Here is a 25,676-nt window from a genome sequence, read left to right as displayed (position 1 = left end):
ATAAGTGGTATAATTTTGTGATGTTGGGTAATTGCTTCGTTCAACCATGTTAAAGCAGCCCTATGTAACTTTTTTTTAATGAATAAAAACATTATTTTGTCCAATCTGTATGGTTGTATGGTTATGTTAATGCTCAGCCTGTGTAGCTAGTTCAGGCAGACAACTCAACTCAGCCTACCTGATCAGGTGACTATAGTCATATGCACTCTTTACCTGATCAGGCTCAATGGTAAAAAAATAATCACACCTGTGTGAACTGAGTGGTGCAACTCCCCTCCCCCCCCCCCTCTCCCCTCTCCCCCCCCCTCTCCTCTCTCTCTCTCTCTCTCTCTCTCTCTCTCTCTCTCTCTCTCTCTCTCTCTCATTAGCAGGCAACAGTGCAGCACTAATACTATCTCTCTCTGTTTCTGGCACAACAGCGCCCCTACTGCTACGGTAGTCATAGTCATACTGGTGCTCATGAACCAACACATACATAGGCAGTAGGCACACACATAGGTGAACACGGACATTGCTGTTCCTTGGAGTGGTTGCACCACTCAAAAAAAAGTCAGAACCTGTGCAGGAAACCAGGTTTGAATCCGAGGTCGAAGAGGAAAGTTACATGGTGCAGTTTTAACATTCCGTCATCATTATAAATAGTCATAGATGTATGTGATGATGTCACGCGTTTTCTTTCTATCTCAGCTCCTGACTGTGGAACCAACCCCGGCTGGAGGAAGGACAACAACATGTGCTACTACTACAACGACACAGACATAGTGGATATCTACACGGCCATGGAGCGCTGTTACGCTGAGAAGGCCTTGCTCGTCTCCATCATGAGTCCATATGAGCAAGCATATGTCAACACCATGGTACGCACACTGTACACTGCTACACTACACATGATCCTAACCTGTCAACACCATGGTACGCACACTGTACACTGCTACACTACACATGATCCTAACCTGTCAACACCATGGTACGCACACTGTACACTGCTACACTACACATGATCCTAACCTGTCAACACCATGGTACGCACACTGTACACTGCTACACTACACATGATCCTAACCTGTCAACACCATGGTACGCACACTGTACACTGCTACACTACACATGATCCTAACCTGTCAACACCATGGTACGCACACTGTACACTGCTACACTACACATGATCCTAACCTGTCAACACCATGGTACGCACACTGTACACTGCTACACTACACATGATCCTAACCTGTCAACACCATGGTACGCACACTGTACACTGCTACACTACACATGATCCTAACCTGTCAACAACATGGTACGCACACTGTACACTGCTACACTACACATGATCCTAACCTGTCAACACCATGGTACGCACACTGTACACTGCTACACTACACATGATCCTAACCTGTCAACAACATGGTACGCACACTGTACACTGCTACACTACACATGATCCTAACCTGTCAACAACATGGTACGCACACTGTACACTGCTACACTACACATGATCCTAACCTGTCAACAACATGGTACGCACACTGTACACTGCTACACTACACATGATCCTAACCTGTCAACACCATGGTACGCACACTGTACACTGCTACACTACACATGATCCTAACCTGTCAACACCATGGTACGCACACTATACACTGCTACACTACACATGGTCGGTGATGTAGGGTATGTTGTTGACACTGTCCCCTCCTGTTATGAAGTAAAAAATACTGCCACCCTCGCCTGTTAAAAAAAACAGGGAAAGCATCTGTGTCATTTTGGTTGGCGATTAAAACAATTGCAGATCTACATGCTCACAGCGTGCTGACAGCTTGTACATACCGGTATGCTATTTTTGAAGTTGTTTTGAAAAGTCTTGAAAGTGTTTGAAAAATCGTGAAAGTTTGAGAACTACTTATTTAGAAGCATTTGTAGAATCGACCTCAGGTCTTAATGGGCGAGAATAGACTAGCGCTTTTGTTTTCCGCTGTAAATGAAAGACACGTAGGGCACACAGTGGTATGGGACTCGTTTTACTTAATACATCAGGCTATTGCTTATAGTGGCAATCTGAAGACCTGTTGTGGAGCCAACACGCCTAAGACACACTCTATAAACTATTCTTAAATTAAGAATTACATTTCTGATAGCACTCCACTCAGACCCCAAAGCGCACTGAGTCTGACCAGCGCCTGTATAAAGCCCATAAGGTTTCATGTAAACAAGTATTTGACCATTTAAAGTTTAAATGGTTTTTGCAATTATGAAAAACATAATTGTAAAAAAGCCAAAGAAGTTTAGGGATAAAGGGTTTAGCACTGACGAAACTAGGGCCCCACGACTCTTCACCAAAAATCTAATCTAATCATGTCATGTGTCCTGAGCTTGTAGATCTGCTATTTTCACAGAATGTTCACTCCCAGAATAGGGAAGCTTGGCTTTAAAAGGAGGACAGTGTGAACATGCCCAGAGACATATTCTATACAATCAATTGCCCATACACCTATATGTATTTCATAGCAAGAAATATAATGAAATGTTATGATTGAAATGTTGTGTTGTTGGTTTTCCAGGTGGGGACAGGCGAGGTCTCTGCAGCGTGGATTGGAATGGTATTGTTTGGTATTACAGATGGACAAGCCATGTAAGTTCTTTGGGAATGCATTGCATTTGATTGTATTGACCACTAATGCTCATAAAGATCACCTTTGTATAATTTCACCAAACAAAAACACACTTTTTACAGAGTAAAACTTGATCATTGATCATCATTGATTTGATTAAAGATTTATTTTAATGAATGAAAACTTGCAGTTTCCATTGCTTTATTACTCTATTTATTGTGTTAAATATTCTATGTATAGTTTTTAATGGATTTGATCTAACTCTAAAGCTCTGTTTTGAATGCTGCTATATAAAGCTATTATTATTATTACTATTATTATTATTATTATTATTATTATTATTAGTAGTAGTAGTAGTAGTAGTAGTAGTATGATAAAGAATGACAATATACAACTTCTAACCTCAGGTGGATGGACGAGTCTCCTGTCATCTATACTCACTGGGATGCAGGCGAGCCCAACAATGCTCACGGGGAGGAGTTCTGTGTGTCCATGAACAGACGTCAAGGTATAGTCTACTGACAGTGTGTCAATTCATTCATTTAGAATCACTGAATGACCAGACAGTGGTCTTGTGGTTAGAGTGTCCTGAAACTGGGAAGTCGTGGGTTCGATCCCCGGCCGGGTCATACCAAAGACTGTAAAAATGGGACCCAATGCCTCCCTGCTTGGCACTCAGCATCAAAGGGTTGGATTGGGGGGTCAAATCTACTAATCAAATGATTCCCGAGCGCGGAACGGCTGCAGCTCACCGCTCCTTGGCTGCGGCTCACTGCTCCAAGAGATGGGTCAAATGTGGAGAACAAATTTCACTGTGGTAACGCGTGCTTAAAAGACACAGTTGTACGACAACAATAGCAGATGTACAAGCTCACAATGCATCGTATTGTAAGCTTGTAAATTATCTTAGTATTACATGCCAGAATAGAGACTCCAGTGTTATCACTTAAACTCTTAAACGCCGCAGTCCCGCTACTAAGGGCAACACAAGGGCACCAGAAGAGAATTTCCCATAGACGTTTCAACAAGTATTTATTTAAAGACCGTTAAAGCCTCGGACAAAGCCACCTCGGATGATGTCAAATCATGACAATAAGCAAACTTTTTTGGGCCAGACAAATAATTTGACAGAAGAAAAAAAAAAAAAAAAGAAGTGTTGTACACAGCTTAAAGGTCTTTAAATAAATACTTTCTGAAACGTCTATGGGAAAATGAATGGGAAATTCTCTTCTGGTGCCCTCGAAGGGGGTGGGACTGCAACACTCTATTCTTGTATACTTAGTGAGATTTAGAAAAAAGAGATGTAAGAATCTTAAAAATCACCTGACATACCCAACATACGGACGACAGAGTTAATGAATAGCCCTCGATGTTCATTCTATTGTACGTGTCTGTTCCTTCAGGAGGGTGGAATGATATGAACTGTGGCATACGAGCAGGGTATGTGTGCAAGAAGTACCCTGGAGACATCCACACCCCTCCGCCACCTACACAGCCTTGGGAAGGCAACTGTCCTACAGGTAAACAAGCACATCATGCGCACACAAACGTAATTTGTTTGATTCATTTTGCAATCCCTAAGCTATACCGAATGTCCAAACCGGGGATTTTAACCCAGGTTTCCCATGCGAGCGCCAAAATGTATACTGCTAAGCTAAAACAGAATATTAAGCTTCCTCTTGTCCCCCAGTTGTACCTACTAAATGGTGCATTTATATAGCGCCTTTTATCCAAGGCGCTTTACATAGATTGGGCATTACATTCAACCATTCACGCGCACATTCATACATCGATGGCAGAGGAAACCTTGCAAGGCACCAACCTAACCTGCACACCGGGAGCAATTAGGGGTTCAGCGTCTTGCTCAAGGTCAAGGAGGACACTTCGACACTAACTCTGTTGGAGCCCGGGATCGAACTGGGAACCTCATGCTTGGGTATAGCTGTTCTACCGGCCATTCTACCACTGAGCCACTGAGCCATCTCAATAGAAGAGCAGGGAGCTCATGCAGCTGCAATCACTGCAGTTGTGTTAGTTACAGTACATTGCATTAACATACTGTACTGTACTCTAAGATAAAATGTGTCAATCAATCAATCAAACAAATCAGCTGGAATAAATGCAGCTCAATCTGTAGCTCACCAAAATCTAATGTCTTGTGAAACACTAGCCCGAGTTCTTTCCTTTTCATAATAACGCCTTTGTCTTTGTGATTGCAGGTTGGCTGCGTTTCAACAATAAATGTTTCCTGTTCAGAGGACAAAAGGATGACATTAAAGCCAACTGGTCCTATGCTCGCGCCTTGTGCAAGGCACAGGAAGGAGATCTGGCTGTAATTGACAGCCAATATGAAAACGGTAAGGCGATCAGCGAGAGCGAAAGAATTAATGAATCCCTTCATTTAAACGTTGAAAGCGGATCAGTGGGGTAACTTTTGCCATGTTCCTCTCTTCAATAGACTTCGTGACCAGCTATCTCAGGGACTTGCAGCTCCCAGCATGGATTGGCCTGTCGGATGTTTTGGTGGAGAACCAGTATGGATGGTGTGACGGTATCAGTCCAGTACTGTACACCAACTGGAACAGCAATGAGCCCAACAATGCGGGAGGGACGGTGAGAACCCTATTGGGTATTGCCATACCTATTGGGTATGGCACTGTTTCCCAAACAGCGGGACAGGGCCCATTAGTGGGTCGTGGACACGTTTTATGGGTCCCTTGATTTATTTTTTATTTTTTTAATCATTATCATTTCAAAACATTTTCAAAATAACGTTCCCAAAAAAGCAAACATTTTCATGAATAAAAACTAAATGCAATGATTACATGAAGCAATCAAAGAAAACATCTAAGAAATTCCATAAATTAGAAAATCTACAAGACCTTGTAGATCTGCTATTTTCACTAGTTTGTGTCGCGGGGAGACAACAAATTCCTCTTTTGGGTCACAGGCTAAAAAGGTTGGAAACCACTGTATTATAGAACTTGACTTAACCCATGCTAGAATGCTTTCTTATCTGTCTTACCTTTCTTTGTAGTAGTTGTTATGTCCCCACCAAAGAGGTCCAGGTGTTTTTTTGTGCAAAAACTCCTTATTGGCTATTTTCCCTACCATAAGCCCTCAATGAATTGCATTGAATTGAATGGGGCTATGGGGTGTTATGCTAATTCGCTTATTTCCATCGAAAGAAGTAGTAAAGTGTGCCGCTTGGGATATTATTTACATTATGAAGAAGAGATATATACAAAGAAATTATAATTTTGAGCGATGAAAATAAGCGAATTAGCACGACACCCCATAGCCCCATTCAATTCCCATTCAATGCAATTCATTTAGGGCTTATGGTAGGGAAATAACCAATAAGGAGCTTTTGCACAAAATAACACCTGGACCTCTTTGGTGGTGACGTAACAACTACAAAGAAAGGTAAGAAAGCCTTTTAGTATGGAATTCTCCTTTAACTTGACTTGACTTAAAGGGACACTTCACCCTTTTTGCAAAAAAATATATGTTAATGACGTTTAGAAGCTTTAGATCACTTTTCTGGGGGTATTTATGTGTGTAATATGTGGTTTTAGATATTTTAGATTGTAATAATAATAATAATAATAATAAAACTTTATTTGTATAGCACCTTTCATGACATGAAATGCAGCTCAAAGTGCTTTACAGAGAAATGGAGGATAAAAGAAAAGCAAGGCAACAACATTAAAAACAAGCAGTAATGCAATACAGTGAGGACATGAATAACAAAAATAAAAAAATAAAAGATCAATTAAAAGCAATGTTGTAGAAGTGGGTCTTGAGCTGAGCTTTAAAAATGTCTACAGAGGCTGCCTGACGAAGGTACAGTGGGAGCTTGTTCCATGCCGTAGCAGTGAGCCTGTTGTCTCTGATGTCATGGACACTGGTCTCACTACCTTCCTGGACTACAATTCCCATAATTCTTTGGTGCACTGCTCCTCCTTGTGGATAGGGGGGAGAGCTGTCTTACTGAGACAACATGTAGTCCAGGAAGGAAGTGAGCCCAGTGTCCATGACATCAGAGACAACAGGCTCACTGCTACAATCTAAAATATCTAAAACCACATATTACACACATAAAGACCCCCAGGAGTGTGTTCTAAAGCTTCTAAACATCATTAACATATATTTTTTTGCAAAAAGGGTGTCCCTTTAAGTCAAGGCGAGTTCTACAACACAAATGTGTGCTGGATTATTTGTCTACCTAAATAGCTTCAGGTTGTATTTTTGCTCCTCAACAGGAAGACTGCGTGACGATGACTCACCACCACCTGGTGAGCGGGAAGTGGAACGATGACGCCTGTACCGAGGAGAGGAGCTTTGTGTGTTCCAGGAAGAAATGTCAGTGCTCACTGTTTTACAGCTTCACTCTGGGCTAATTTGACTGGCCAATATCCAGTGGTGTCAAATAAGTAGTCAAATGTTTTCCTCGAGTAACGGTATCAATACTGCAATGCAATCTGTTAGTTGTAAGTAAAGTAAAAGTCTCAAATTCAAAATGTACTTTACAGTACAAAAGTATTGGTATCGAAATGTACTTTAAAGTGCCAAAAGCAGAAAGTACTCTCGTGTGTGTGTGTGTGTGTGTGTGTGTGTGTGTGTGTGTGTGTGTGTGTGTGTGTGTGTGTGTGTGTGTGTGTGTGTGTGTGTGTGTGTGTGTGTGTGTGTGTGTGTGCGTGTGTGTGTGTGTGTGTGTGTGTGTGTGTGTGAGAGAGTGTGTGCGAATACATTTTCTGTAAAACAGAATCCTTTGAGGTCCTGTTGATAACATTCTCTGTGTTCTTTCTATATTGTGATGTCCAGCTAGCTCCATAAACCCTCCACCCCCGACCAAGACACCCTGCTCGGGTGAATACATCTCCTGGTACAACAACTGCTACCTTCTGGTGACGGAGCCAGCCACATGGGAGGCGGCTCAGGCAGCTTGCCAGCAACGCGGCGGCAATCTGGCCAGCATTGACATGAGCTACGAACAGGCGTTCGTATCTGGAGTGGTGCTGCAGGGCAAGGCTGATGCCTGGATTGGCCTCAGGCGCGCGGTAATTCATTTAAGTAAATGTGTTGTTTTGGGCTGTGTGTGTCTCTATGGGCTGTATTTTGCGTGTCTTAAGTACCAGGTCTTATTCCCTAACTTGAGTAAACTAAAGACCTGGAGGCGTGTCTTAAGTACCAGGTCTTATTCCCTAACTTGAGTAAACTAAAGACCTGGAGGCGTGTCTTAAGTACCAGGTCTTATTCCCTAACTTGAGTAAACTAAAGACCTGGAGGCGTGTCTTAAGTACCAGGTCTTATTCCCTAACTTGAGTAAACTAAAGACCTGGAGGCGTGATCAATGCCATTTGGCTATTCCGAGTGGCCAAAGAGCATTGACCACGCCTCCAGGTCTTTAGTTTACTCAAGTTAGGGAATAAGACCTGGTACTTAAGACACGCAAAATACAGCCCTCTGTCTCTCTCTCTCTATGTCTGTCTGTTTAGAGTACGACCTGTTGACCCCTGCAGATGATTGTGTGCATTCGGGTCACACACTGTTGAGCATGAAGCCGGGCCATTCACACTGAGCTAGGCTCGCATTTGGGTCGCTCGCACGCACGCACGCACGCACGCACGCACGCACGCACGCACACACACACACACACACACACACACACACACGCATGGTGTGAGAAGATGGCGGCGGAAGAACGCATAGTCAGTGACGTGTGTGGACCGGAGTGCAGTGTGTTGAACGGCAGTTAAGCGACGTTGGGGTTGTATGACTTGCGGATCTGAACTGCAAAAGCCCAATTGTATATATTAGATATGTAGTGGGGGTCCCCTGCTTCGTCTCTCTCAGCTAAGGGGTTCTTTTGGCCTTGTGAGAGTGTATTTCAGGCAGATTTCCAACAGTGATATCCCCCTATCTGAAATTCAAATTTAGTGCCAGATTGTGACGAATGGGTCCAATATTTACTTCGGGGACTGCATGGTTGTTTCTCCGTTGTAATTAAGAGACTCGACACACCTGACAAGCCATCGGCTGGGTAAACGCAGAAAAGTAATTTCACTGTGCATCTTGCATTGCAGGCGGACAGTAATTCTTACACGTGGACAGACGGGTGGCCAGTGTTTTATACGCACTGGGGCCCAGGAGAGCCCAGCAGCAACACAGGTGAAGGCTGTGTGAGCATGCACGGAGGCCTAATAGTCCACGGGACGTGGAATGACACCAAATGTGATGACCCCAAGCCCTACATCTGCAAAATCTCTTATGGTAAGATACAGAGTGAATTCTGACCACCATTGAATTGAATATTCCAATGTTTTGATTAGGAGGCATAATGTTCCAGCATGTTACATTACACAAACATGTATGATAATGTTTCTTTGATCTAAAAGTAGATGGCACATTTAACTACTTAATCCCTATATTCTCCTTATACCCTGTGTAGGACTCTGTCGCATGATGAATAGCAACAATAGCCTCTCTGCAAGCAATGCGACAAGTTGTGGGATTGTAGATGTTGGATGTTTTTTTTTGTTTTAAATTTACATTTTAAAATAACAAAATATAGCATATCTATACACAGTATAGGCTATATGTCAATATATTTGCAATATTTGTGGATATAATAATATAATGACAGGGACGCCAGGTTGAAAGTAGTTAACCCATTTAAACCTGCAGGACGCATCTGTGTCAACTTAGCTTTTAACCACTTTAACCATCATTTTAAACTTCAGCTGTTGAAAAATAGCAGATCTACAAGCCCATAGTGCGGCACCGAGTGCCGTGCTATGAGCTTGTAGATCTGCTGTTTTTGAAAAATAGTGAAAATATGGTGCAAATTTTTATATTCTTTGACAGCAAACGTTTTAAACTCATTTGGGGGTCTCTGGAACAACATATTTTCAGATGGGAGTCTGCGACCAATTCATATTTGGGGTCCTTGACATGAAAAGGTTTGAGCACCACTGATATAGAAACATAGGTTTTTCCAGAAAACTGTCAGGATTTAGAAGGCATTTGTAGAATCTGTTCTCAGGTCTAAAGTGGTTATTATAATGCATGGGGCTTGTTCTCAGACAAGCCTCCGCCAACTCCTGCCCCCGGGGATGGGAAGTGTCTGCACCACTGGACACCTTATGGCCGCCATTGTTACCTAGTGGTCAACCAGAAGTCTGGCTCTTCCTGGCCTGACGCCCGCCACCAATGTCAGCAACACAGAGGAGAACTGGTTTCCATCCACAGCAGAGCTGAGATGGAGTTCCTGAGAACCATGAACCACAGCAAATATCACAACGTGTGGATTGGTCTCACCAGGGACAGCAACTGTGAGTAGGGAGATTGATACTGTAGCAGGGATAGTATTTCTTTGGTCCCATTATGATATTGATATTGAACTTTATTTATAATTGTGCAGCTTTCAAAAGACTGTTACCTAGTGCTTTAATTAGTAAAGTCTTTGCAGAGCCATGAGGCCCATAGGGCAAGAGCCTATTTCCTGTTTCTGTAGCGTGAGGCAGCTTAAAGTACACCTCCTGGACATGATGTACAAGTACACCCCTGGATATGACACTACTATGTCGCAGGGAATTATCCCCAATCCAACCCTTGATGCTGAGTGCCAAGTAGGGAGGCACTACAGGGTCCCATTTTTCAGAGTCTTTGGTATGACCCGGCCGGGTATCGAACCTCGTGTCACATTTGACTGTATGTGACACCTGTCTGCATTTAGACTTATTTAAACAAATCGGATTTCAATCTTGATGTGGCACAGATCAGACTCAGGCTAGATTTGGCTGCCAGTGTAAATGAGGCCTTATACAGTAGTCTAAGCATAACAAACACATGAATGACCTTTTCATGCAATGATAAGGATATAATTTGTCTCAGCTGGAAGAAGCATGATTGTACAACCCTTGTTACCACTAGATATGAATACTGGTTCTAACGCATTCTTTTCCTATAGTTGGCTGGGCCTGGACAGACAGCACATCTCTAGCGTACCTGAACTGGGCTCCTGGTGAGCCCAATATGGCTTTCCATCCCGGGGAGATAGCAGAAGAGAACTGTGTGGAGATGTACCCTGACGGACGCTGGAATGACAACAACTGCCTTCAGAAGAGAGGTTATGCCTGTCGCCATCGTCAGTGTAAGAGGCTGCATATTTTCATAAGATTGATGCTGTAAACTGCCTTTTTAAACGATTTACTACCAATTTTTCGATCGATACGTGATACTTTTGAGGTGCTGTGCAAAATTAGCAACCTCATAATGCATCGCAGAGCTTGTAGACGTTTTCACATTTTTGAGTGGTGCAACCACTCCATTGCGGGGCTACTGTATGGCCCTCATTTATCAACCGTGCGTACGCCAAAATATGGGTGCACGCTGAAATTACTGACATTTTCGACATTTACCATTTCCGGCAAAGCTTGAAATTGAACTTGAGTAGGACAAAAAGTCACGTCTGGTCGGCAGCTGGCGTACGCTTTGTCCTTGGCTGTTTTTCTTTCGTACACAAGCGGAGCAGCATTGTCTGAACTGCTGACACGCTGTCACAGGCATCTAAACATATGTTTTCACTCCTGTTAATATAAAACGGTATGTGTATGTAAAAAAAAAAGAGAGATTTCCAACTTTACAAGTAATTAAAATCGTGCAATTAAAAACAATATAACATGTTTACAATGTATTAGTTTGTGCTTAATCAAACAGTGCTTTACTGGCCTTGTTATGCGAGCGCACTTGTGAAATGATTTGGGAGCGCATGCATTTATGATATTATAAAAAAAGGCATAAATGGACTGCACGCCTTTATTTCCAAGTGACAATGACAAGCATACAGCTTGCCTATTTGCAAGTAGCAGGCTATAGGCGTAAGGGGCTTAATCATTCACCATTTAAATAAGTGCTTTGACAGTTCAGATAAAAGCGAGATCATTTTCGGGGGTCGGGAGGACGGGACTGCGGCGTGCGTCGCATGAGAGAGGCTATCATGTCGTCAAGGCAGTCACCTACAGGACTTTAATATCACAGCAGTGCGCAGTCTTCGCCGTGCACTGCGCACGAATGGGTAAAATCAATATAGGCCAGCCTACAAACTAATTCCATTCATGGCAATGCAATGTCGATGTGTCATGTAGGTGCGTGCGTGCGTGGACATGACAGCCAGGCAAGCGAGGTGAGAGGGAAACAGACAGGGTAGGCCTACAACTTTATTTAATTCATGCAGGTGTTCGTTCTTTATTTATTTAACAAGACACCAGTTAGTTGGGCGTGTGTGTGTGTGTGTGTGTGTGTGTGTGTGCGCGTGTGTGTGTGTGAGTGTGAGTGTGAGTGTGTGTGTGTGTGTGTGTGTGTGTGTGTGTGTGTGTGTGTGTGTGTGTGTGTGTGTGTGTGTGTGTGTGTGTGTGTATGAGAGAGGAGGGTGAGGCGGGCAGCAAGGCACGGGAGAAACGTATTTTTTCCTGTAACCCTGGTTAGTGGTTACCAAACTTACCAGCCGTCGTATTGCAATTGTTCATGTCGCAAAAACGAGGGCGAGGCTTGATTTCATAGGGTGTGCCAGATAGATTTCAGCCGTCACATTTATTAACGTCAGAACGAAATTAAGGAAGGATCAGCTGTTTGCGATCAGTTTATAAATGCCGTGGCGACGTGGGTGTACTACGAAACCTGTTGCACAGCCTAACACACACACACACACACACACACACACACACACACATACACACACACACACACACACACACACACACACACACACACACACACACACACACACACACACACACACACACACACACACATTAATGATTTCGGGTATGACAGTAGAGTACAGTTACAGTATTATACAGTACAGTACGGAACCGGCCCGCCCCCCTGGGCGCATTCCTGGAGGGCTGGACGGAGTTGCACCACTCAGTTCACACGGGTGTGATTTTTTTTATTAGAAACATATTTCTTTAATATTCTATTAAATTGATTAGTTTGATTAACTCATTGTGTGAAATCATGGTAGTGTACAATACATAAAACAATTCACTATGACTATGGTGTATGCAACATAACGGTAGGTTAAACTTGCTTTTCCAACTTGTTTCAGACTATACAACAGATGAAGGCGGTGGAATCGTCATCCCCACTGATCCAGGTCCATTCAACAGTAAGTTGTTACTCGTGCTTTTTGGGAACTGGAGCCATCATGTACACAACAAATTCAGGTGCTAGGTTAAAAACAAGCCTAGAACCATGATACTCAATCTAAATACACCTATAATTGTGTCTGGGTTGAAACATCATCAGTATTTTCACCCTGGTGAAGACCCAACAAGCCAAATGGTGTCATCATGATGTTATGATGACGTTCAGCACTAGGCCAGATCATAGCCCATATGGGGATGATCTTTACGTCATTTCCAGGACGTCTTCACCAGTTGAAATAATATAGTTATTCTGGGCCAGATCTGACAGTTATGATATGACTTAAGTTGATCTGTCCTCGATGAGACTCTCTGATTCATCCAGGGATGTCCATCTTAGTGGGCAGTATTTATGTTGGTTGAAATCAGGTCTTGGTTTGACTTGATTTGGCCCCACTTTGGCCCCACTAATTCGTCCAGATCCTGACCGTGCTTGCTGGGCGACCTTTGACCGAGGTCAAAACAACAGCTTTTCTTCTTTACTAAAATGTAAGGTATAATTTGGAGTACAACGTGCCTTTATAGGGCTACTACACCTTTGTTTGATTATTGAAACTATACAGTATATTTTCCGGTGTAAGGACATGAAAGTTATAGGGATTGCAGCTTTAACGTGCATCTGATTTCACAACAATCTGACTCATACACTCTGTGTCCTGTTTGTATAGATAGTGGAGTGATAGCCGGGGCTACGATTGGAGCCATCATAGGTGTTACCGTGATACTTGGACTGCTATACTACCTCCACACTGTTAAAGGAATTAAACTGAGCAGCATTAGCCTGCCATCGAGGACACCCAATAAGGTTGATGTTGATGTGGTAAGTGACACGAAAAAAGTACAAAGACATGCACATCTACATCCAATCCAAACTTGGGCTGAGCGGTGAGCAGTATACAAAGACGCTCGCACACTGTGGGCTCCAATGCTGTTATAAGTGCCAATTTATTTGCACAATAAGATGACTGTGACGTTTCGAGCACAATGCTCTTCCTCAGACTCAGTCTCATCACACCTTCACATGTGTTTCCAGTTCCAAGCTGCAGCTAAAAAATAAACAGGAGAATTGTGTACTGTACTTTCTGAAAACCTAGGACTACATTTATGCGACTATTCCATTTGAGAATTGAACTGACTGTGCCCACTTTGGCGGAGACATTATTTTGTACTAGTGGACGTGTCTTCGTAATTTAATGATCTTTGCCAGTGATGTGCCACAGCACCCATTATTCATTTTATTAGCATGGGGAAATGCAGCTTTTTTTCTTGGCGCAAATCAGCAAATGGCAACAAATTGCACAACACAACATGGTGCACTTTGTGAGCTTATGTACTTTATGTCTAAATCTAAATCTGCAGAGAATAATAATAGGTTGTATTCTTCTCTTTCAGCCTGCTTTCAACAACCCCAACTTTGGAGGAGAATCCGATACCTAAACCCTCAATCACCTTTTGTATATTGGTTTAATTTTAATTTCTAAATTATCCGATGTTTGAGGTATACTGCATATACATCATGATGAATGACAAATAATTTGTTGTACAACCAATTGACATGATGAAGTGGTTTGGATGTTTCATAAGGTTTAGCTTAAATTAAGCCATGCTTATGTTGTAAAGAATTTAAAGAATCCACTTAAAAACACTCCTCACCACTTACAAAGCACTAAACAACCTGGCTCCCCCATACCTCTGTGACCTCCTCAAACGTCATGCCCCCTCACGCTCCCTCAGGTCTAGTGATGCAAACCTCCTCGACGTCCCCAAAACCAAACTCTGTATTTGGGGTGACAGAGCTTTTGCCTTTGCTGCCCCAACCCTGTGGAAGGCACTCAGAGATGCCCCCACCCTCCAAACTTTCAAAACCGCCCTCAAGACCCACCTCTTCAATATTGCCTTCCCTAGCTAAACCTTCTCACTGTCTTTTTAATGTTTTCTAGCTTTAACTGTTTTTAAAGTTGTTTTATTTTGTTGTTACCTCTGTAAAGCCCCCCCATGTAAACCGTCTTTGGGTACTCAGAAAAGCGCTATATAAGTTTGAGATATTATTATTACTGTATATACATAATAATTATTTCCTTAAAACCTTCCGCATGTTGGACGGTCTGTGTGGTATTGTGTATTGGTAAAATGGGTCACTGGACTAAGCTCAAGAACTTGTTTACAGCCAGGCCCTGCTCATAGAACATTTCATGGTAGGGGTTCAATGCCTTGCTCAAGGGCACTTCAGTAAGTCTTGGATTCCAAATTTTTACTTGAGTAAAATTACAAAAGTATTAGCATCAAAATAGAGGATATGTGAAGTTATGTGGGAATGCCTATACTCCCTACTGAGTGTCAAAAAACTACTTTCTGGCCGTGACAGCCCATACATCCAAACAGAAAGGTCCTGTCTGATTGCATTAAACAACGTTATACAATGTTAAACTCATTTTTCCCATTCACCTTGCCACTTACTATTCACTTTATGCATGCGCATACCCTCTATATATATTAAAAGTAAAAGTACTCTATAGGCCTATGATAAAAATGCAGGTCTCTAAACTACCCCCCCCCCCTCCACTAACTCCCCCCTGTCAGGTGAAAAGAAGCAGCTTGGACTCCTCATGCATAGAAGAAAGCATGAGGTCAGACCTATGAGGCAGCGGTGGCCGAACGGTTTGCGGAACGGTCTTGATATCGAAAAAGTCGCTAGTTCGTATCCCCAGACCGGCACGTTAAAATTAAGTTAAATTAAGTGCTCTTGGACAAGGCATTGAACCCCTACCATGAAATGTTCTATGAGCAGGGCCTGGCTTATAGTTCTTGAGCTTATAGTCCAGTTACCCTGGGTAAACATGGTACCTTTCCTTTCCTTTCCGCTGCCTCCCCAGGTTGGCAGAGGAAGTGTAGTGCCCAGGATTACATGATTAGATAATTGACACTGGGTGGAAAAAAATGGGTTGTAAAATCGTGGGATAACATTTTTTTGAAGTAAATGGACTTAGTTTAATACTTTCCACCACTTGTGATTAGGCAGCTGCATGCAGTGCAGACACATTATTGGACAGCCCCAGCTGTACAGCTGTGCAGAGGCTGAGCTCTGACGCAACATCATCTGATGCAACATCGTGGCAAGACATCCTGCCCTAACATGCTGAACTTATCTCCGTTATCTCTAGTCAAAAGTGACACATTTCTTCATGTCTCTTTCCCCGCCTATAGCCTCTTCCTCATTTCATCTGAACTGATGATCAATAGTAGGATTTCATGTACGTTTAAAGCAGTGGTTCCCAAACTCTTCCATGTCAAGGGGACCCCCCCAAAATGACACTCAATAGCATGCAGACCCACCCGTTAAAAAATATATGCCAGGGAGTAGGGACCCCCATAAGAGAAAGATTTGCAGTGATTTTCATACATTTTCATTTCAAGGGCCCCCCGGGTTTGACCTCAATTAGGCTACCGTCATTTGGTTCCATTGTTACAGACTCATAAAGGGTCCATTTGGTTCCAAACTATCATTTAGCTGGGGGACCCCCTGGAACTCCCTCCAGAACCCCTAGGGGTCCCGGACTCCACTTTGAGAACCACTGCTTTAAAGTGAAGTGTTGTAAATGTATGGTGGCTTGATATTAATGTAAACTGACTTTTTCCCCCCATTGAGTCTGGGTGTTGACTTTTCACCTCTGAAGTTGCATGTGCATACTGCCCTCTGGTGTTACTAAAAGCACATTGCATTGCACTTGGCATCAACATGATGCGTTATAAACAAGTTAATTATAATACGTACATATTTACGTACCGGTATATTAAATGACTATTTTAATAATTGATTATGTTTGTAATAGATTCAATCTCTGAGTTCAATTTATTGCTGCACCCATAACACTTTGTACAACATTTACAGACAGATGTATTTTGCCATCCGGAATTCTCACAGGGTTTGCATATGATCTAGACTTCAGACCTATAGGACATGAGTCACATGACATGAGGTTTAGAGGTTGGATTGGGAATGGCCTCTCTGCATATTGTACTCTTTTAAAACAGGGTAATGTTATGAGCTTCCAGGACCTGAAAGACACATTTAATTTACAGAATCAGGACCTCTTTAGGTAGCCTACCTACAAATCAGAGACTATTAAGCAGATAAGATACTAACATGCAGGATAGTGAGATCATTGAGCTTCTCCAAAATGCGTATGCAAACTTATACCTATCAAAAGATTAAGATACCGGTAGTTTCAAATATGTTCTTCAAAACTTGAAAAGTAATTGCTGTAGCTGTAGCCCTATTTACTACAGCAATCAGCAAAGAACCTTCACAATTGTTTTAGTTGGCTAAATGTCCAATAATTCATAATTGTAATTTTGGCTATTGGTTGCCAGCCTGCCATGTATTCATTTTGGAAAAATATAAAAACTAAATGTGACTGATGGCAGTAGGAGCCTAGGGACCTTAGGACCTGGGAGCCTCCGCCTAAAGCAGACAGAGCTCTAAGCTCTCGTGAGATCAGCATGAACTAGCGTTTGTTCTCGTTGTCACCTGGATGCGAGCGTCGCTCGCCAGGGTAACAATGCAAACATTAGGTGCAAACCAACTTTACAAGGTATGTTATAATGTTACAAAAAGGCTTACACATTGCAGGTTATGTTTAATGTGTTTAGAGACTTACTGGTGTTTACTGTGCTTTTAGAAACTTGGTGCTGGCAATGTACAGAGCAGACTACACGTGGACCCAGACTGAGCACAGACCAGATCGAGGTATGAGTCTCACACTGTTTGTAAAGTGTAGTTTGTTTGATTGTTTATGAGAAAACTGAAGCTCCAGTGCCTGTTGAATCCTGCAGGTATGTTTGTTAGCCAGCATTTCAAACTTTCTTCCCGTTTTAATTCGGATGCAAATCCTGCCTCTTACCATTTTTACAACATTGGGTGAAGCCAGTTTAAAATGGGTTATTCTTTAATAGTTTAATTTACATTTCCTGTTGCTCGTCAACATACAAGCAGCGTTGTTGCAATGTTTGTAAAGCTGTTTAAGTAGTTGGCTACATCAAGCTTGTCATTGATGAGGGTGTCATCCCGATTTGATGTTTGTTTGTAAACCTGGTTTTTAGTTTCTGACCACAGCCTATTGATTGTTTAGTAGCTTCCAGAGCTCCCGAGGATTGTTTTAGTTTTCCTCGGCTTTATCATTGATAAAGTTACCTATGTTATGTTTCTAGCCCTGATACATGACTGCCATGATGATTATCATGAATTATCTCGTATGAATACGAGAGTCAACCCGGGCTACAATGTTTCTAGCTTGTTTTGTTGGGTTTTTAGGATGCCCACATTGCCCAGTTGGGTTTGGAGATCATTGTCGAAGGTAATCGACTGTTTCGCCCAGCTAGCAAGTCATGGCGCGCCGCCTGCGGGAGGCGGTCGCCGCGCGCCGCCGATCGTGTCCTCCGCCGGGCGCGTCGCACGATGTGGCCGCGTCGTTCTTGATCAGCGTGTGCCGTGCGCGCCGACGCGCGTGTAGCCGGCGCCCCGCTTCTCTGCCGCGACTCGAACGTCAGCTAACGAAGGCAGCAGCAGGACAGCGTGGAGCTGTCTTATGACACCCCCCCCCCCCCCCATATATATTGCGACCCCGCACCCCTCCTCCCCCATGCTCACCTCCCTCCCACATATTTATAGAAACATAATAAAGCAGCAAATGTATACTTAATTTTGTTTCTTTATTAGGAAAAAAAAAGGTTACAATGAAATAATTTAGGCACATGTAAACAACCAAGTTTAGAATACAAGAAAACAGTCATACCATTCAAACACTTTAAGCATCATTGTTGGCTCACGAGCTTGTAGATTTGCTATTTTTGAAAAATCGTGAAAATGTGGCCCAAACACAGTGAACGTTTTAACTAAAAACTGCAAGGATTTAGAAGACATTTTGTGGAATCAGTTCTCAAGTTTAATTTCTATAAAACACCAAGTCTATTCTGTGTGGAGTTAGTTATGTAGGCCCAGTAATGTTGCAATAACAGTTACACAGCAATAAACAGAACACACAATCGAGATTCACCTTTTGAGCAAGAAATAGTGCAGCATACATTCAAGAGTCCATTTGGAAACCCCTATAGCGGTGGGTTTGAACCCTTTTCATGCCAAAGTTATTCAGCATTTGAGCCACGGACCACCGTTTGATGAGCTGCCTGCCATGCCTGTCCGTTTCCTTCCTTTATGAAGCCTGACTGGTGGTGGCCGCCAGCAGAAGTTCCAAAATGCACCCTGTCCAACGTCTCCGGCTCTCAGACCCCAGGTCCCTGTCACCGAAGTCCAAGATCCAGTGGTTTTAGCCACTTTAACCATTATTTAAAAAGCTGTAAGCTGTTGAAAACGAGTTTGCTCATTTTGAAACATCGTGAAAATGTGGCACAAATCTGTAAATATATATTATTTTGCTGCAAACGTTTTAACTAAAATCTGTGAGGATTTAGAAGACATATCAGTTCTCAAGTTTAAGTGCTTAAGTCTTTAAAACACCAATTCTCTTCTGAGTGGAGTCAGGAGTTTCTGAGCGTAGCAATGTGTGTATGTCCCCGTGTCTGTATGTCCAAGCACGGAAAGCTGGGTGCGTTCCTTGAGGTCTGGATGTTGCGTATAGTAGAGGGTCAGGGAAACCCGACTGGTGGTAGCCTTTCCAGCAGAGGTTGCATTTGAAGTCGATAGGTCTTCCTCCAGCGAAAGTTCGTCTGAAATCACAGAATTAATTAAATAAATTATTTTCACCGTAATCATTTCTCTGGCTTGTGATCCATGATTTAACAGTTGCCCTGTGGGTAAAACCCAGCCATTTTCTAATTTCTATTCCTGTGCTAGTTCTTACCATTTTTATTATGAATTTTATTTATCCATCACCATCATCTCCACTTCCTCCATGTGACGACCTCATCTGTAATTTGAACAAAATCAAATACAAAATTGATATGGATTGCATTTGTATAGGGCTCACAACACGTGAGCTTGTAGATCGACTATTTTCACCATGCAACCAAGTGTAAATTCAGGCATTCTGAAATAGGCCTACCTACCATCACTGCTGTGAAATGTGGGATAACGTTTTGATGGCTGTGAGAACCACTGCCTTAACCCATTTAAACCTGAGGACGCATCTGTGTCGCCTCATAGGTTTTAAACATTATTTTAAAAGCTGTTAGCTGTTGAAAAATAGCAGATCTACAAGCTAATCTCCCTTCTACACCTCAGTCATTTAAAATGTCATGATGGTAACAAATTAACAATGGTACACGGTTACACATTGCAAACTTGAGGCAAGAGAGCTTGTAGATCGGCTATTTTCAGCAGGATCCAAAGGCCATAATATATACAGAAGTTACACAAAATATATGGCTTAACCTTGTTATGTAGCTGCTGTTGTTGTTGCCATGATGTAACTGGAGTAGAAACCAGGTCAGGGTGGTAGAGAACGCAGGGTTCCAGTCCTGAGAAGTTTAGACAAAGACAAAGATACAAAATTGAAATTTGTTTTCAGTAAAAAACGTTCAGTTGTTTCAAAAAGTAATTACTTAATTCAGTGGTTCCCACCAAATAACTGTTCAGACAGAGCAGAGACAGGGCAGTTTAATAAAGATGAAAATTAGCATTGATATTTAAGTCCACAGTCATCACAGTAGGCCTATACTTACGTTAGAAAATGCGTTTCATGGTGCAAGTTCTGGAACAAATGACAAAAAATGTGATTTACAGCAAAAATGCTGTTTATGTAGCCTATACACAAGCAACGTATCAAATCTTATCCAATTCGAATAATTGTGGACTTTTATCAACATAAGAAGACGTTAGAAAAGAACATCATGATACATTATTATTGTTCGCTACGAAACCATTTTACTTAGCCTACTTCTGATGAAGTTGCTTTGTTTCCCCAGGCTCCACCGTCTGGGTCTTGGAACGTCATCTTGTTTGTCTGTAAAATGAAATAATATAAAACACCGTCCATAACGCTTAAGCTGCAGTAGCTTTCTATTTATTTCCAACGGAGCTGTATTTAAGCCTGTTAAAATAGCATGAATTATACGTTTGCTAACGCCCGTCCAGACAATAGATTAGCTAGCTAGCTAGCTATAGCTACCGGTAATCTATTCCCTCTGCTAGCGTTAGGAAACGAAACGATTCGGCGAAATATAAGCCTTTGTTGTGGACTGTGGAGTCTTGTCTTCCAGCTCATTTCTCAATTCTCAACAACAGACTCAGAGAAGCCGCAATGCATGCCGGGTGAAGCCTCGGTCCCAGGCTTCACCATAGAAAGTATTTCTCACATAATGGCTTTCCATGTTTTTTTGAAATATTTAACTTTAATCATTTTGTAATTGAAGTCATTGGGGCTGCTCTGATTGGACTGAAATATTGCCGATAGATAAACGGTACTGCATTCCTGTAGTCTTTTTATGCCACATTAATGTTTACCATTTTCAACCTTATCTTCAAATAATTGATCTTCACCAATTCTCATAATAAGCTGGTTCCGTCTACTCGCACTTGGGGTCTCTCTTAATTTTTGAGTTGACTTTTATTGTATGTTCACAAACTTTGTCCTACACAAACAATTCCCAAGATTTATACATTGAGTGAGCAAGTGGTCGTCATACTAGTACTCATCCATACTATTGGACCATACTTACATCCTAGATGGCTCCAGCTTATAATTAGTTGTGAACTGAGATGGACATTTCACATAACACAACTGATGTACATTATTCTGCACACTAGCATTGTAAGGAAGGCTTTCTCTCACCTTCACCTCATATGGGTTGGTTATTTGTTATACTGTAGGTTGACAATAGTTACCCACTGAATATTGGTACTCCATATGGAGCACGAGGACCAATGGGACGACGGCGACGACCACCCGGAGGACGAGCGGAATAGCCCGCCCAAACAGCGGGGGAGGCGGGGGCGGCCCCCGAAGAACGCCACGTCCAGCCAGGACACCACGCCTGCCACGCCCAAAGGGAAGCGGGGGCGCAAGAAGGCGGCTCCGCCCCCCGAGGAGGAGGAGGAGGGAGGAGAGGAGGAAGCGGCAGAGGGTCGTCCGGCCCGGACTCCACGGAGACAACCGCCAAGGTAACTTTTTCCATCTACTCACTCACACACTCATTCAGTTGTTCATTGAAATGTAGGGTTAAAGCTCTAGACTAGAGTTTCCCTTGTTTAATCTGTATTCTGACATGATCTTTTTCTGATTAATAAAGAGACGGAGAGACTCCTGTCAATGATTACTATCAGAAAAGGACGTCGGGAACCCATTTTGGGGTTTTTACCATTTTCAAAACGGGAACCCATTTTTTGGTTGTTGTTGCTATATACATATATTAGCAACATAATTATTTTGTAATTTTTTAATAAATAAAACTTTGGAAAACGTAGGTCAGGATTTAGAAGGTGTTTTTAGAATCTAAATGGGGTAACACTTAGGGCCGATTCTACCTTAATACCTTATTCTACATATTGTTCTATATTGTTTAGAAACTGATCACTAGTGGGGAGCTCCTTTCATGCTGTTTCACAAATGGCAGATTACATTTTCCCTCATGAGGTTTGATTTAGCTTAATTCTATGAGCTCTGATGTCAACTAATTTCTCTACTATTCCTCCTCCAGGTTCTCTGTACGACGGGGTGGAGAGGATCGCAGAGCTGCAGGCGAGGAACAAGACTCGGCTAATTCACCTCCAGTGCACCTCCAGTACCCTCTGGAGCCCCAGGTGAGTGAAGACCTGGATCTCTAACCTTTTCAAGGACATTCAAGTCAATATGTACTTGGCCGTGGAGGAGCCACGTCCGAAAATATTTGGTTAAATGTTTTAAAAGTCTTCAAAAGTTTACACAAAGGAAATATTTTTGTCCGTATTATTTGATAAAATAATTGTGTCCAGGCTTGGATCAATGGAACTAACATGAAAGAGTTTAAAGAAAAAAATGCCATTGCCTTTTATTTTTACACTAAAATCTTTAGAGGTTTGAAAAATTGTTTTGGGACCCTCTTGCTAAACTCCACCCCACCCCGGCCCGCTCGTTTTTATCCCTTTAGTTAAACCCAGTTTTTGTTTTTCTCTTCCCCTCCAGCCAAGCCTCGGTCAAGACTTTACAGTCTCGGACGAGGAGCTTCGCACTGGAGACCCTCTGGAGATGAGGCGGGCGACCCTGATGCCAGGCCAGCTGCAGGACCCCCCTGGCCTCCCACATGGGACTTCCTAGCGCCCTGATGCCAGACCAGCTGTAGGACCCCCTGGTCTCCCACATGGGACCTCCTAGCGCCAGTGCTGCTGCTTCCTCTCACCAGGAGAGCCCCAGAGGCCCTAAGCGGCCTGCCGTCACGGTGCCCCAGCTTTCTCCTGAGGTAACATTACCTTCATAATTCATATTGATTATTAATTTCCTGTGAATTACAAAAAAGGTCAAACTTTCATATACCGGTACCTATTCTAGAATATATTCTTTGCACAAAGTGCAACATGGGTAAATATTAGTTTTTCAGAAAACTAAAGGGTTAGGATTTAGAAGGCCTTTTTAGAATCTGCCTGGACCACCTCACCCATTTTGAACCTGTCAACCATATAATTGGTACCCGTCTCCTTGTTCTATTGTTTAAACTCAATAACAGTGGCTTCTATTTCAGCACGCTAACTTTCCAAATATAAAACATTTGAATTATGCTTCAAGTAGCATGTGACATTAGTGGTTAGTGGTTCTATTCTATATGTACCTGTACCCCACTGATAAATGACCCTCCCTTCCCCAGGCTGTGGTTCTATTCTATATGTACCTGTACCCCACTGATTAATGACCCTCCCCTCCCCAGGCTGTGGTTCTATTCTATATGTACCTGTACCCCACTGATTAATGACCCTCCCCTCCCCAGGCTGTGGTTCTATTCTATATGTACCTGTACCCCACTGATAAATGACCCTCTCCTCCCCAGGCTCTGCAAGTGTCTCTTGAGCAGCAAGGCCCAGAAGTCATCGCTCTCTATGGTCAGCTGCAGCAGGAGATGGAGGCCTACAGCAGGAGATGGTGGCCTGGAGCAGGAGATGGTGGCCTGCAGCAACCTTCGACAACCATCTCAACAATGGTGCAGTATTTGGAGAATTTCTCAATTTGAGGACCAGTTCTGGTTGAGCGTCACCGTGGTCGGTGTGTGGACACAGGTGGCGCCGAAGCAACAGAACCCGTGACTTGGGTTGCAATCTGGGGTTTTGGCTTCAGTGAGAGGCCTTTGTTTTTTTTGTTTTCTTCTTAAACTTTCCCCACGATTTTGCAACCCAGTGTCAAGAATTATAGAATGTAATCCTGGGCGCTACACTTCCTCTGTCTACCGGGGGGGGGGCAGCAAAAAAGCACACGTGTGTCATAAAATGACTTGATACAACTCGTGCAGCATTACACCATTGTTTATTATTATTTTATTTTACTGTTTTACCTGAAGGTTCAAAATAAAGAATCAAATCCATCTCAAGAACCTGAGAGTAGGAGAGAGAATAAGGAGTCTGACACACGGGTGTCACTGTGGAATGGGCGGCAGGTCTCACTGAAGGTATAATAATGGGTATAGAAAGAGGTTAAATTACTATGGTATTACATAATTGTAATATATAGGATAATTAGATAATATGTTGAATAATGCCACAATAATATCATATTGTATAATACTAGTGGTATAATCTAAGTACACATTTTAATGTTTGCCATTTGCAGTCTTATCAGACCAGTGTCTTCTCTTTTATCCGGTGCTCATGTATTCTGGCGTAACACTGGTTCCTCTGCTTCCTGAGATCCTGGAGGGGTTGTTTTCAATCAGTTATGTGCAGTAAGCTGCTGACATACTGTATGCTAATAATAATTAGAATAGTAATCACTTAACATGGAGTGCCGTGAGTGACGCAAATGTTTGTCAAATTAATTTAAATCAAACGAAAAACCTACTTCTCACATATATATTCATATTTCTCTTGGAGGAATTATAATATAATCTAATCTAATAATAATAATCTATATAATACTACTGGTATGATCTATATAATACTACATTAATATATTGTATAATACTAGAGTATAATCTATATAATACTTCAATATATTGTATAATACTAGTGGTATGATCTATATAATACTATATTAATATATTGTATAATACTAGTGTATAATCTATATAATACTATAAGCTATAAGACTATGGTGACTAAAATTAAGAGTAAATATATTGACAATTTCGTCAAAAATAAACTAGACTAAAATGTTAGAGGGACTAGTGGATAAGGGATCCAGTAGCGACCCAGCGCCTCCTCTTTGGCCTTTTTAAGACAATCATCCATTTGTTTATTGTGCTCTTTCAGGCCTTGGATCTGCCGTTGTAACAATTCAGATTGCTGAGAGCTCTCATCTTTCTGCAAGGCAAGCTGACTCTCTTTAGATGTTACTGCTTCTTGTGAGGCTGCCATCTGCTCCTCAAGCATGACCCTCTTTCAAGCACTGTCTTGTTCATTTATAGTCAAAAGTTCGTCCTTGGCCAATAGCTGTTGTTTTAGGTTTTATGTCATTCATGTCTTGTTATAATATAGCTATTGAAAAATAGCAGATCTACAAGCTTGGACCTTCCCAGTGCTCTCTCACTCCCTGTGTGCTCTCTTAATTAAATAGACTCAGCTGTGAACTGCCCATCACCTTCAAAACAAAAGCTCTGTCTGCAACAAAAATAATGGCTGTAAACAAACCAATTAAACAAAGCAACTCAAACAAAATAAGAAATGCATTACATATATAACAGAAATACTGAAATAGAAAATGACTGAATATAGCTCCCACAA

At 42.2% G+C, this 25,676-nt stretch overlaps 1 protein-coding gene across 1 annotated transcript in view; it reads left to right on the top strand.

The window, feature by feature from the left end:
* Window positions 1-14,273, top strand: part of LOC308309720 (uncharacterized protein) — a gene marked incomplete at its 5' end in the record, with an annotated part of 30,246 nt that extends 15,973 nt beyond the window's left edge. Inside the window, 14 exons of the mRNA XM_080755637.1 lie at window positions 688-857; window positions 2,562-2,632; window positions 3,020-3,120; window positions 4,016-4,132; window positions 4,832-4,969; window positions 5,071-5,225; window positions 6,878-6,977; window positions 7,440-7,675; window positions 8,702-8,888; window positions 9,701-9,949; window positions 10,588-10,770; window positions 12,727-12,786; window positions 13,492-13,643; window positions 14,216-14,273. Of these exons, the coding sequence (XP_080611763.1) occupies window positions 688-857; window positions 2,562-2,632; window positions 3,020-3,120; window positions 4,016-4,132; window positions 4,832-4,969; window positions 5,071-5,225; window positions 6,878-6,977; window positions 7,440-7,675; window positions 8,702-8,888; window positions 9,701-9,949; window positions 10,588-10,770; window positions 12,727-12,786; window positions 13,492-13,643; window positions 14,216-14,260 (1,964 nt within the window). The 3' untranslated portion in view covers window positions 14,261-14,273. The remainder of the gene's footprint in view (window positions 1-687; window positions 858-2,561; window positions 2,633-3,019; window positions 3,121-4,015; window positions 4,133-4,831; window positions 4,970-5,070; window positions 5,226-6,877; window positions 6,978-7,439; window positions 7,676-8,701; window positions 8,889-9,700; window positions 9,950-10,587; window positions 10,771-12,726; window positions 12,787-13,491; window positions 13,644-14,215) is intronic.
* Window positions 14,274-25,676: the final 11,403 nt, after the last annotated feature.

This window comes from Protomyctophum bolini, assembly GCF_963924005.1.
Source record: "Protomyctophum bolini genome assembly, chromosome: 22".
NCBI classification, from domain to species: Eukaryota; Metazoa; Chordata; class Actinopteri; order Myctophiformes; family Myctophidae; genus Protomyctophum; species Protomyctophum bolini.
This window is presented reverse-complemented; position numbering and strand designations above follow the sequence as displayed.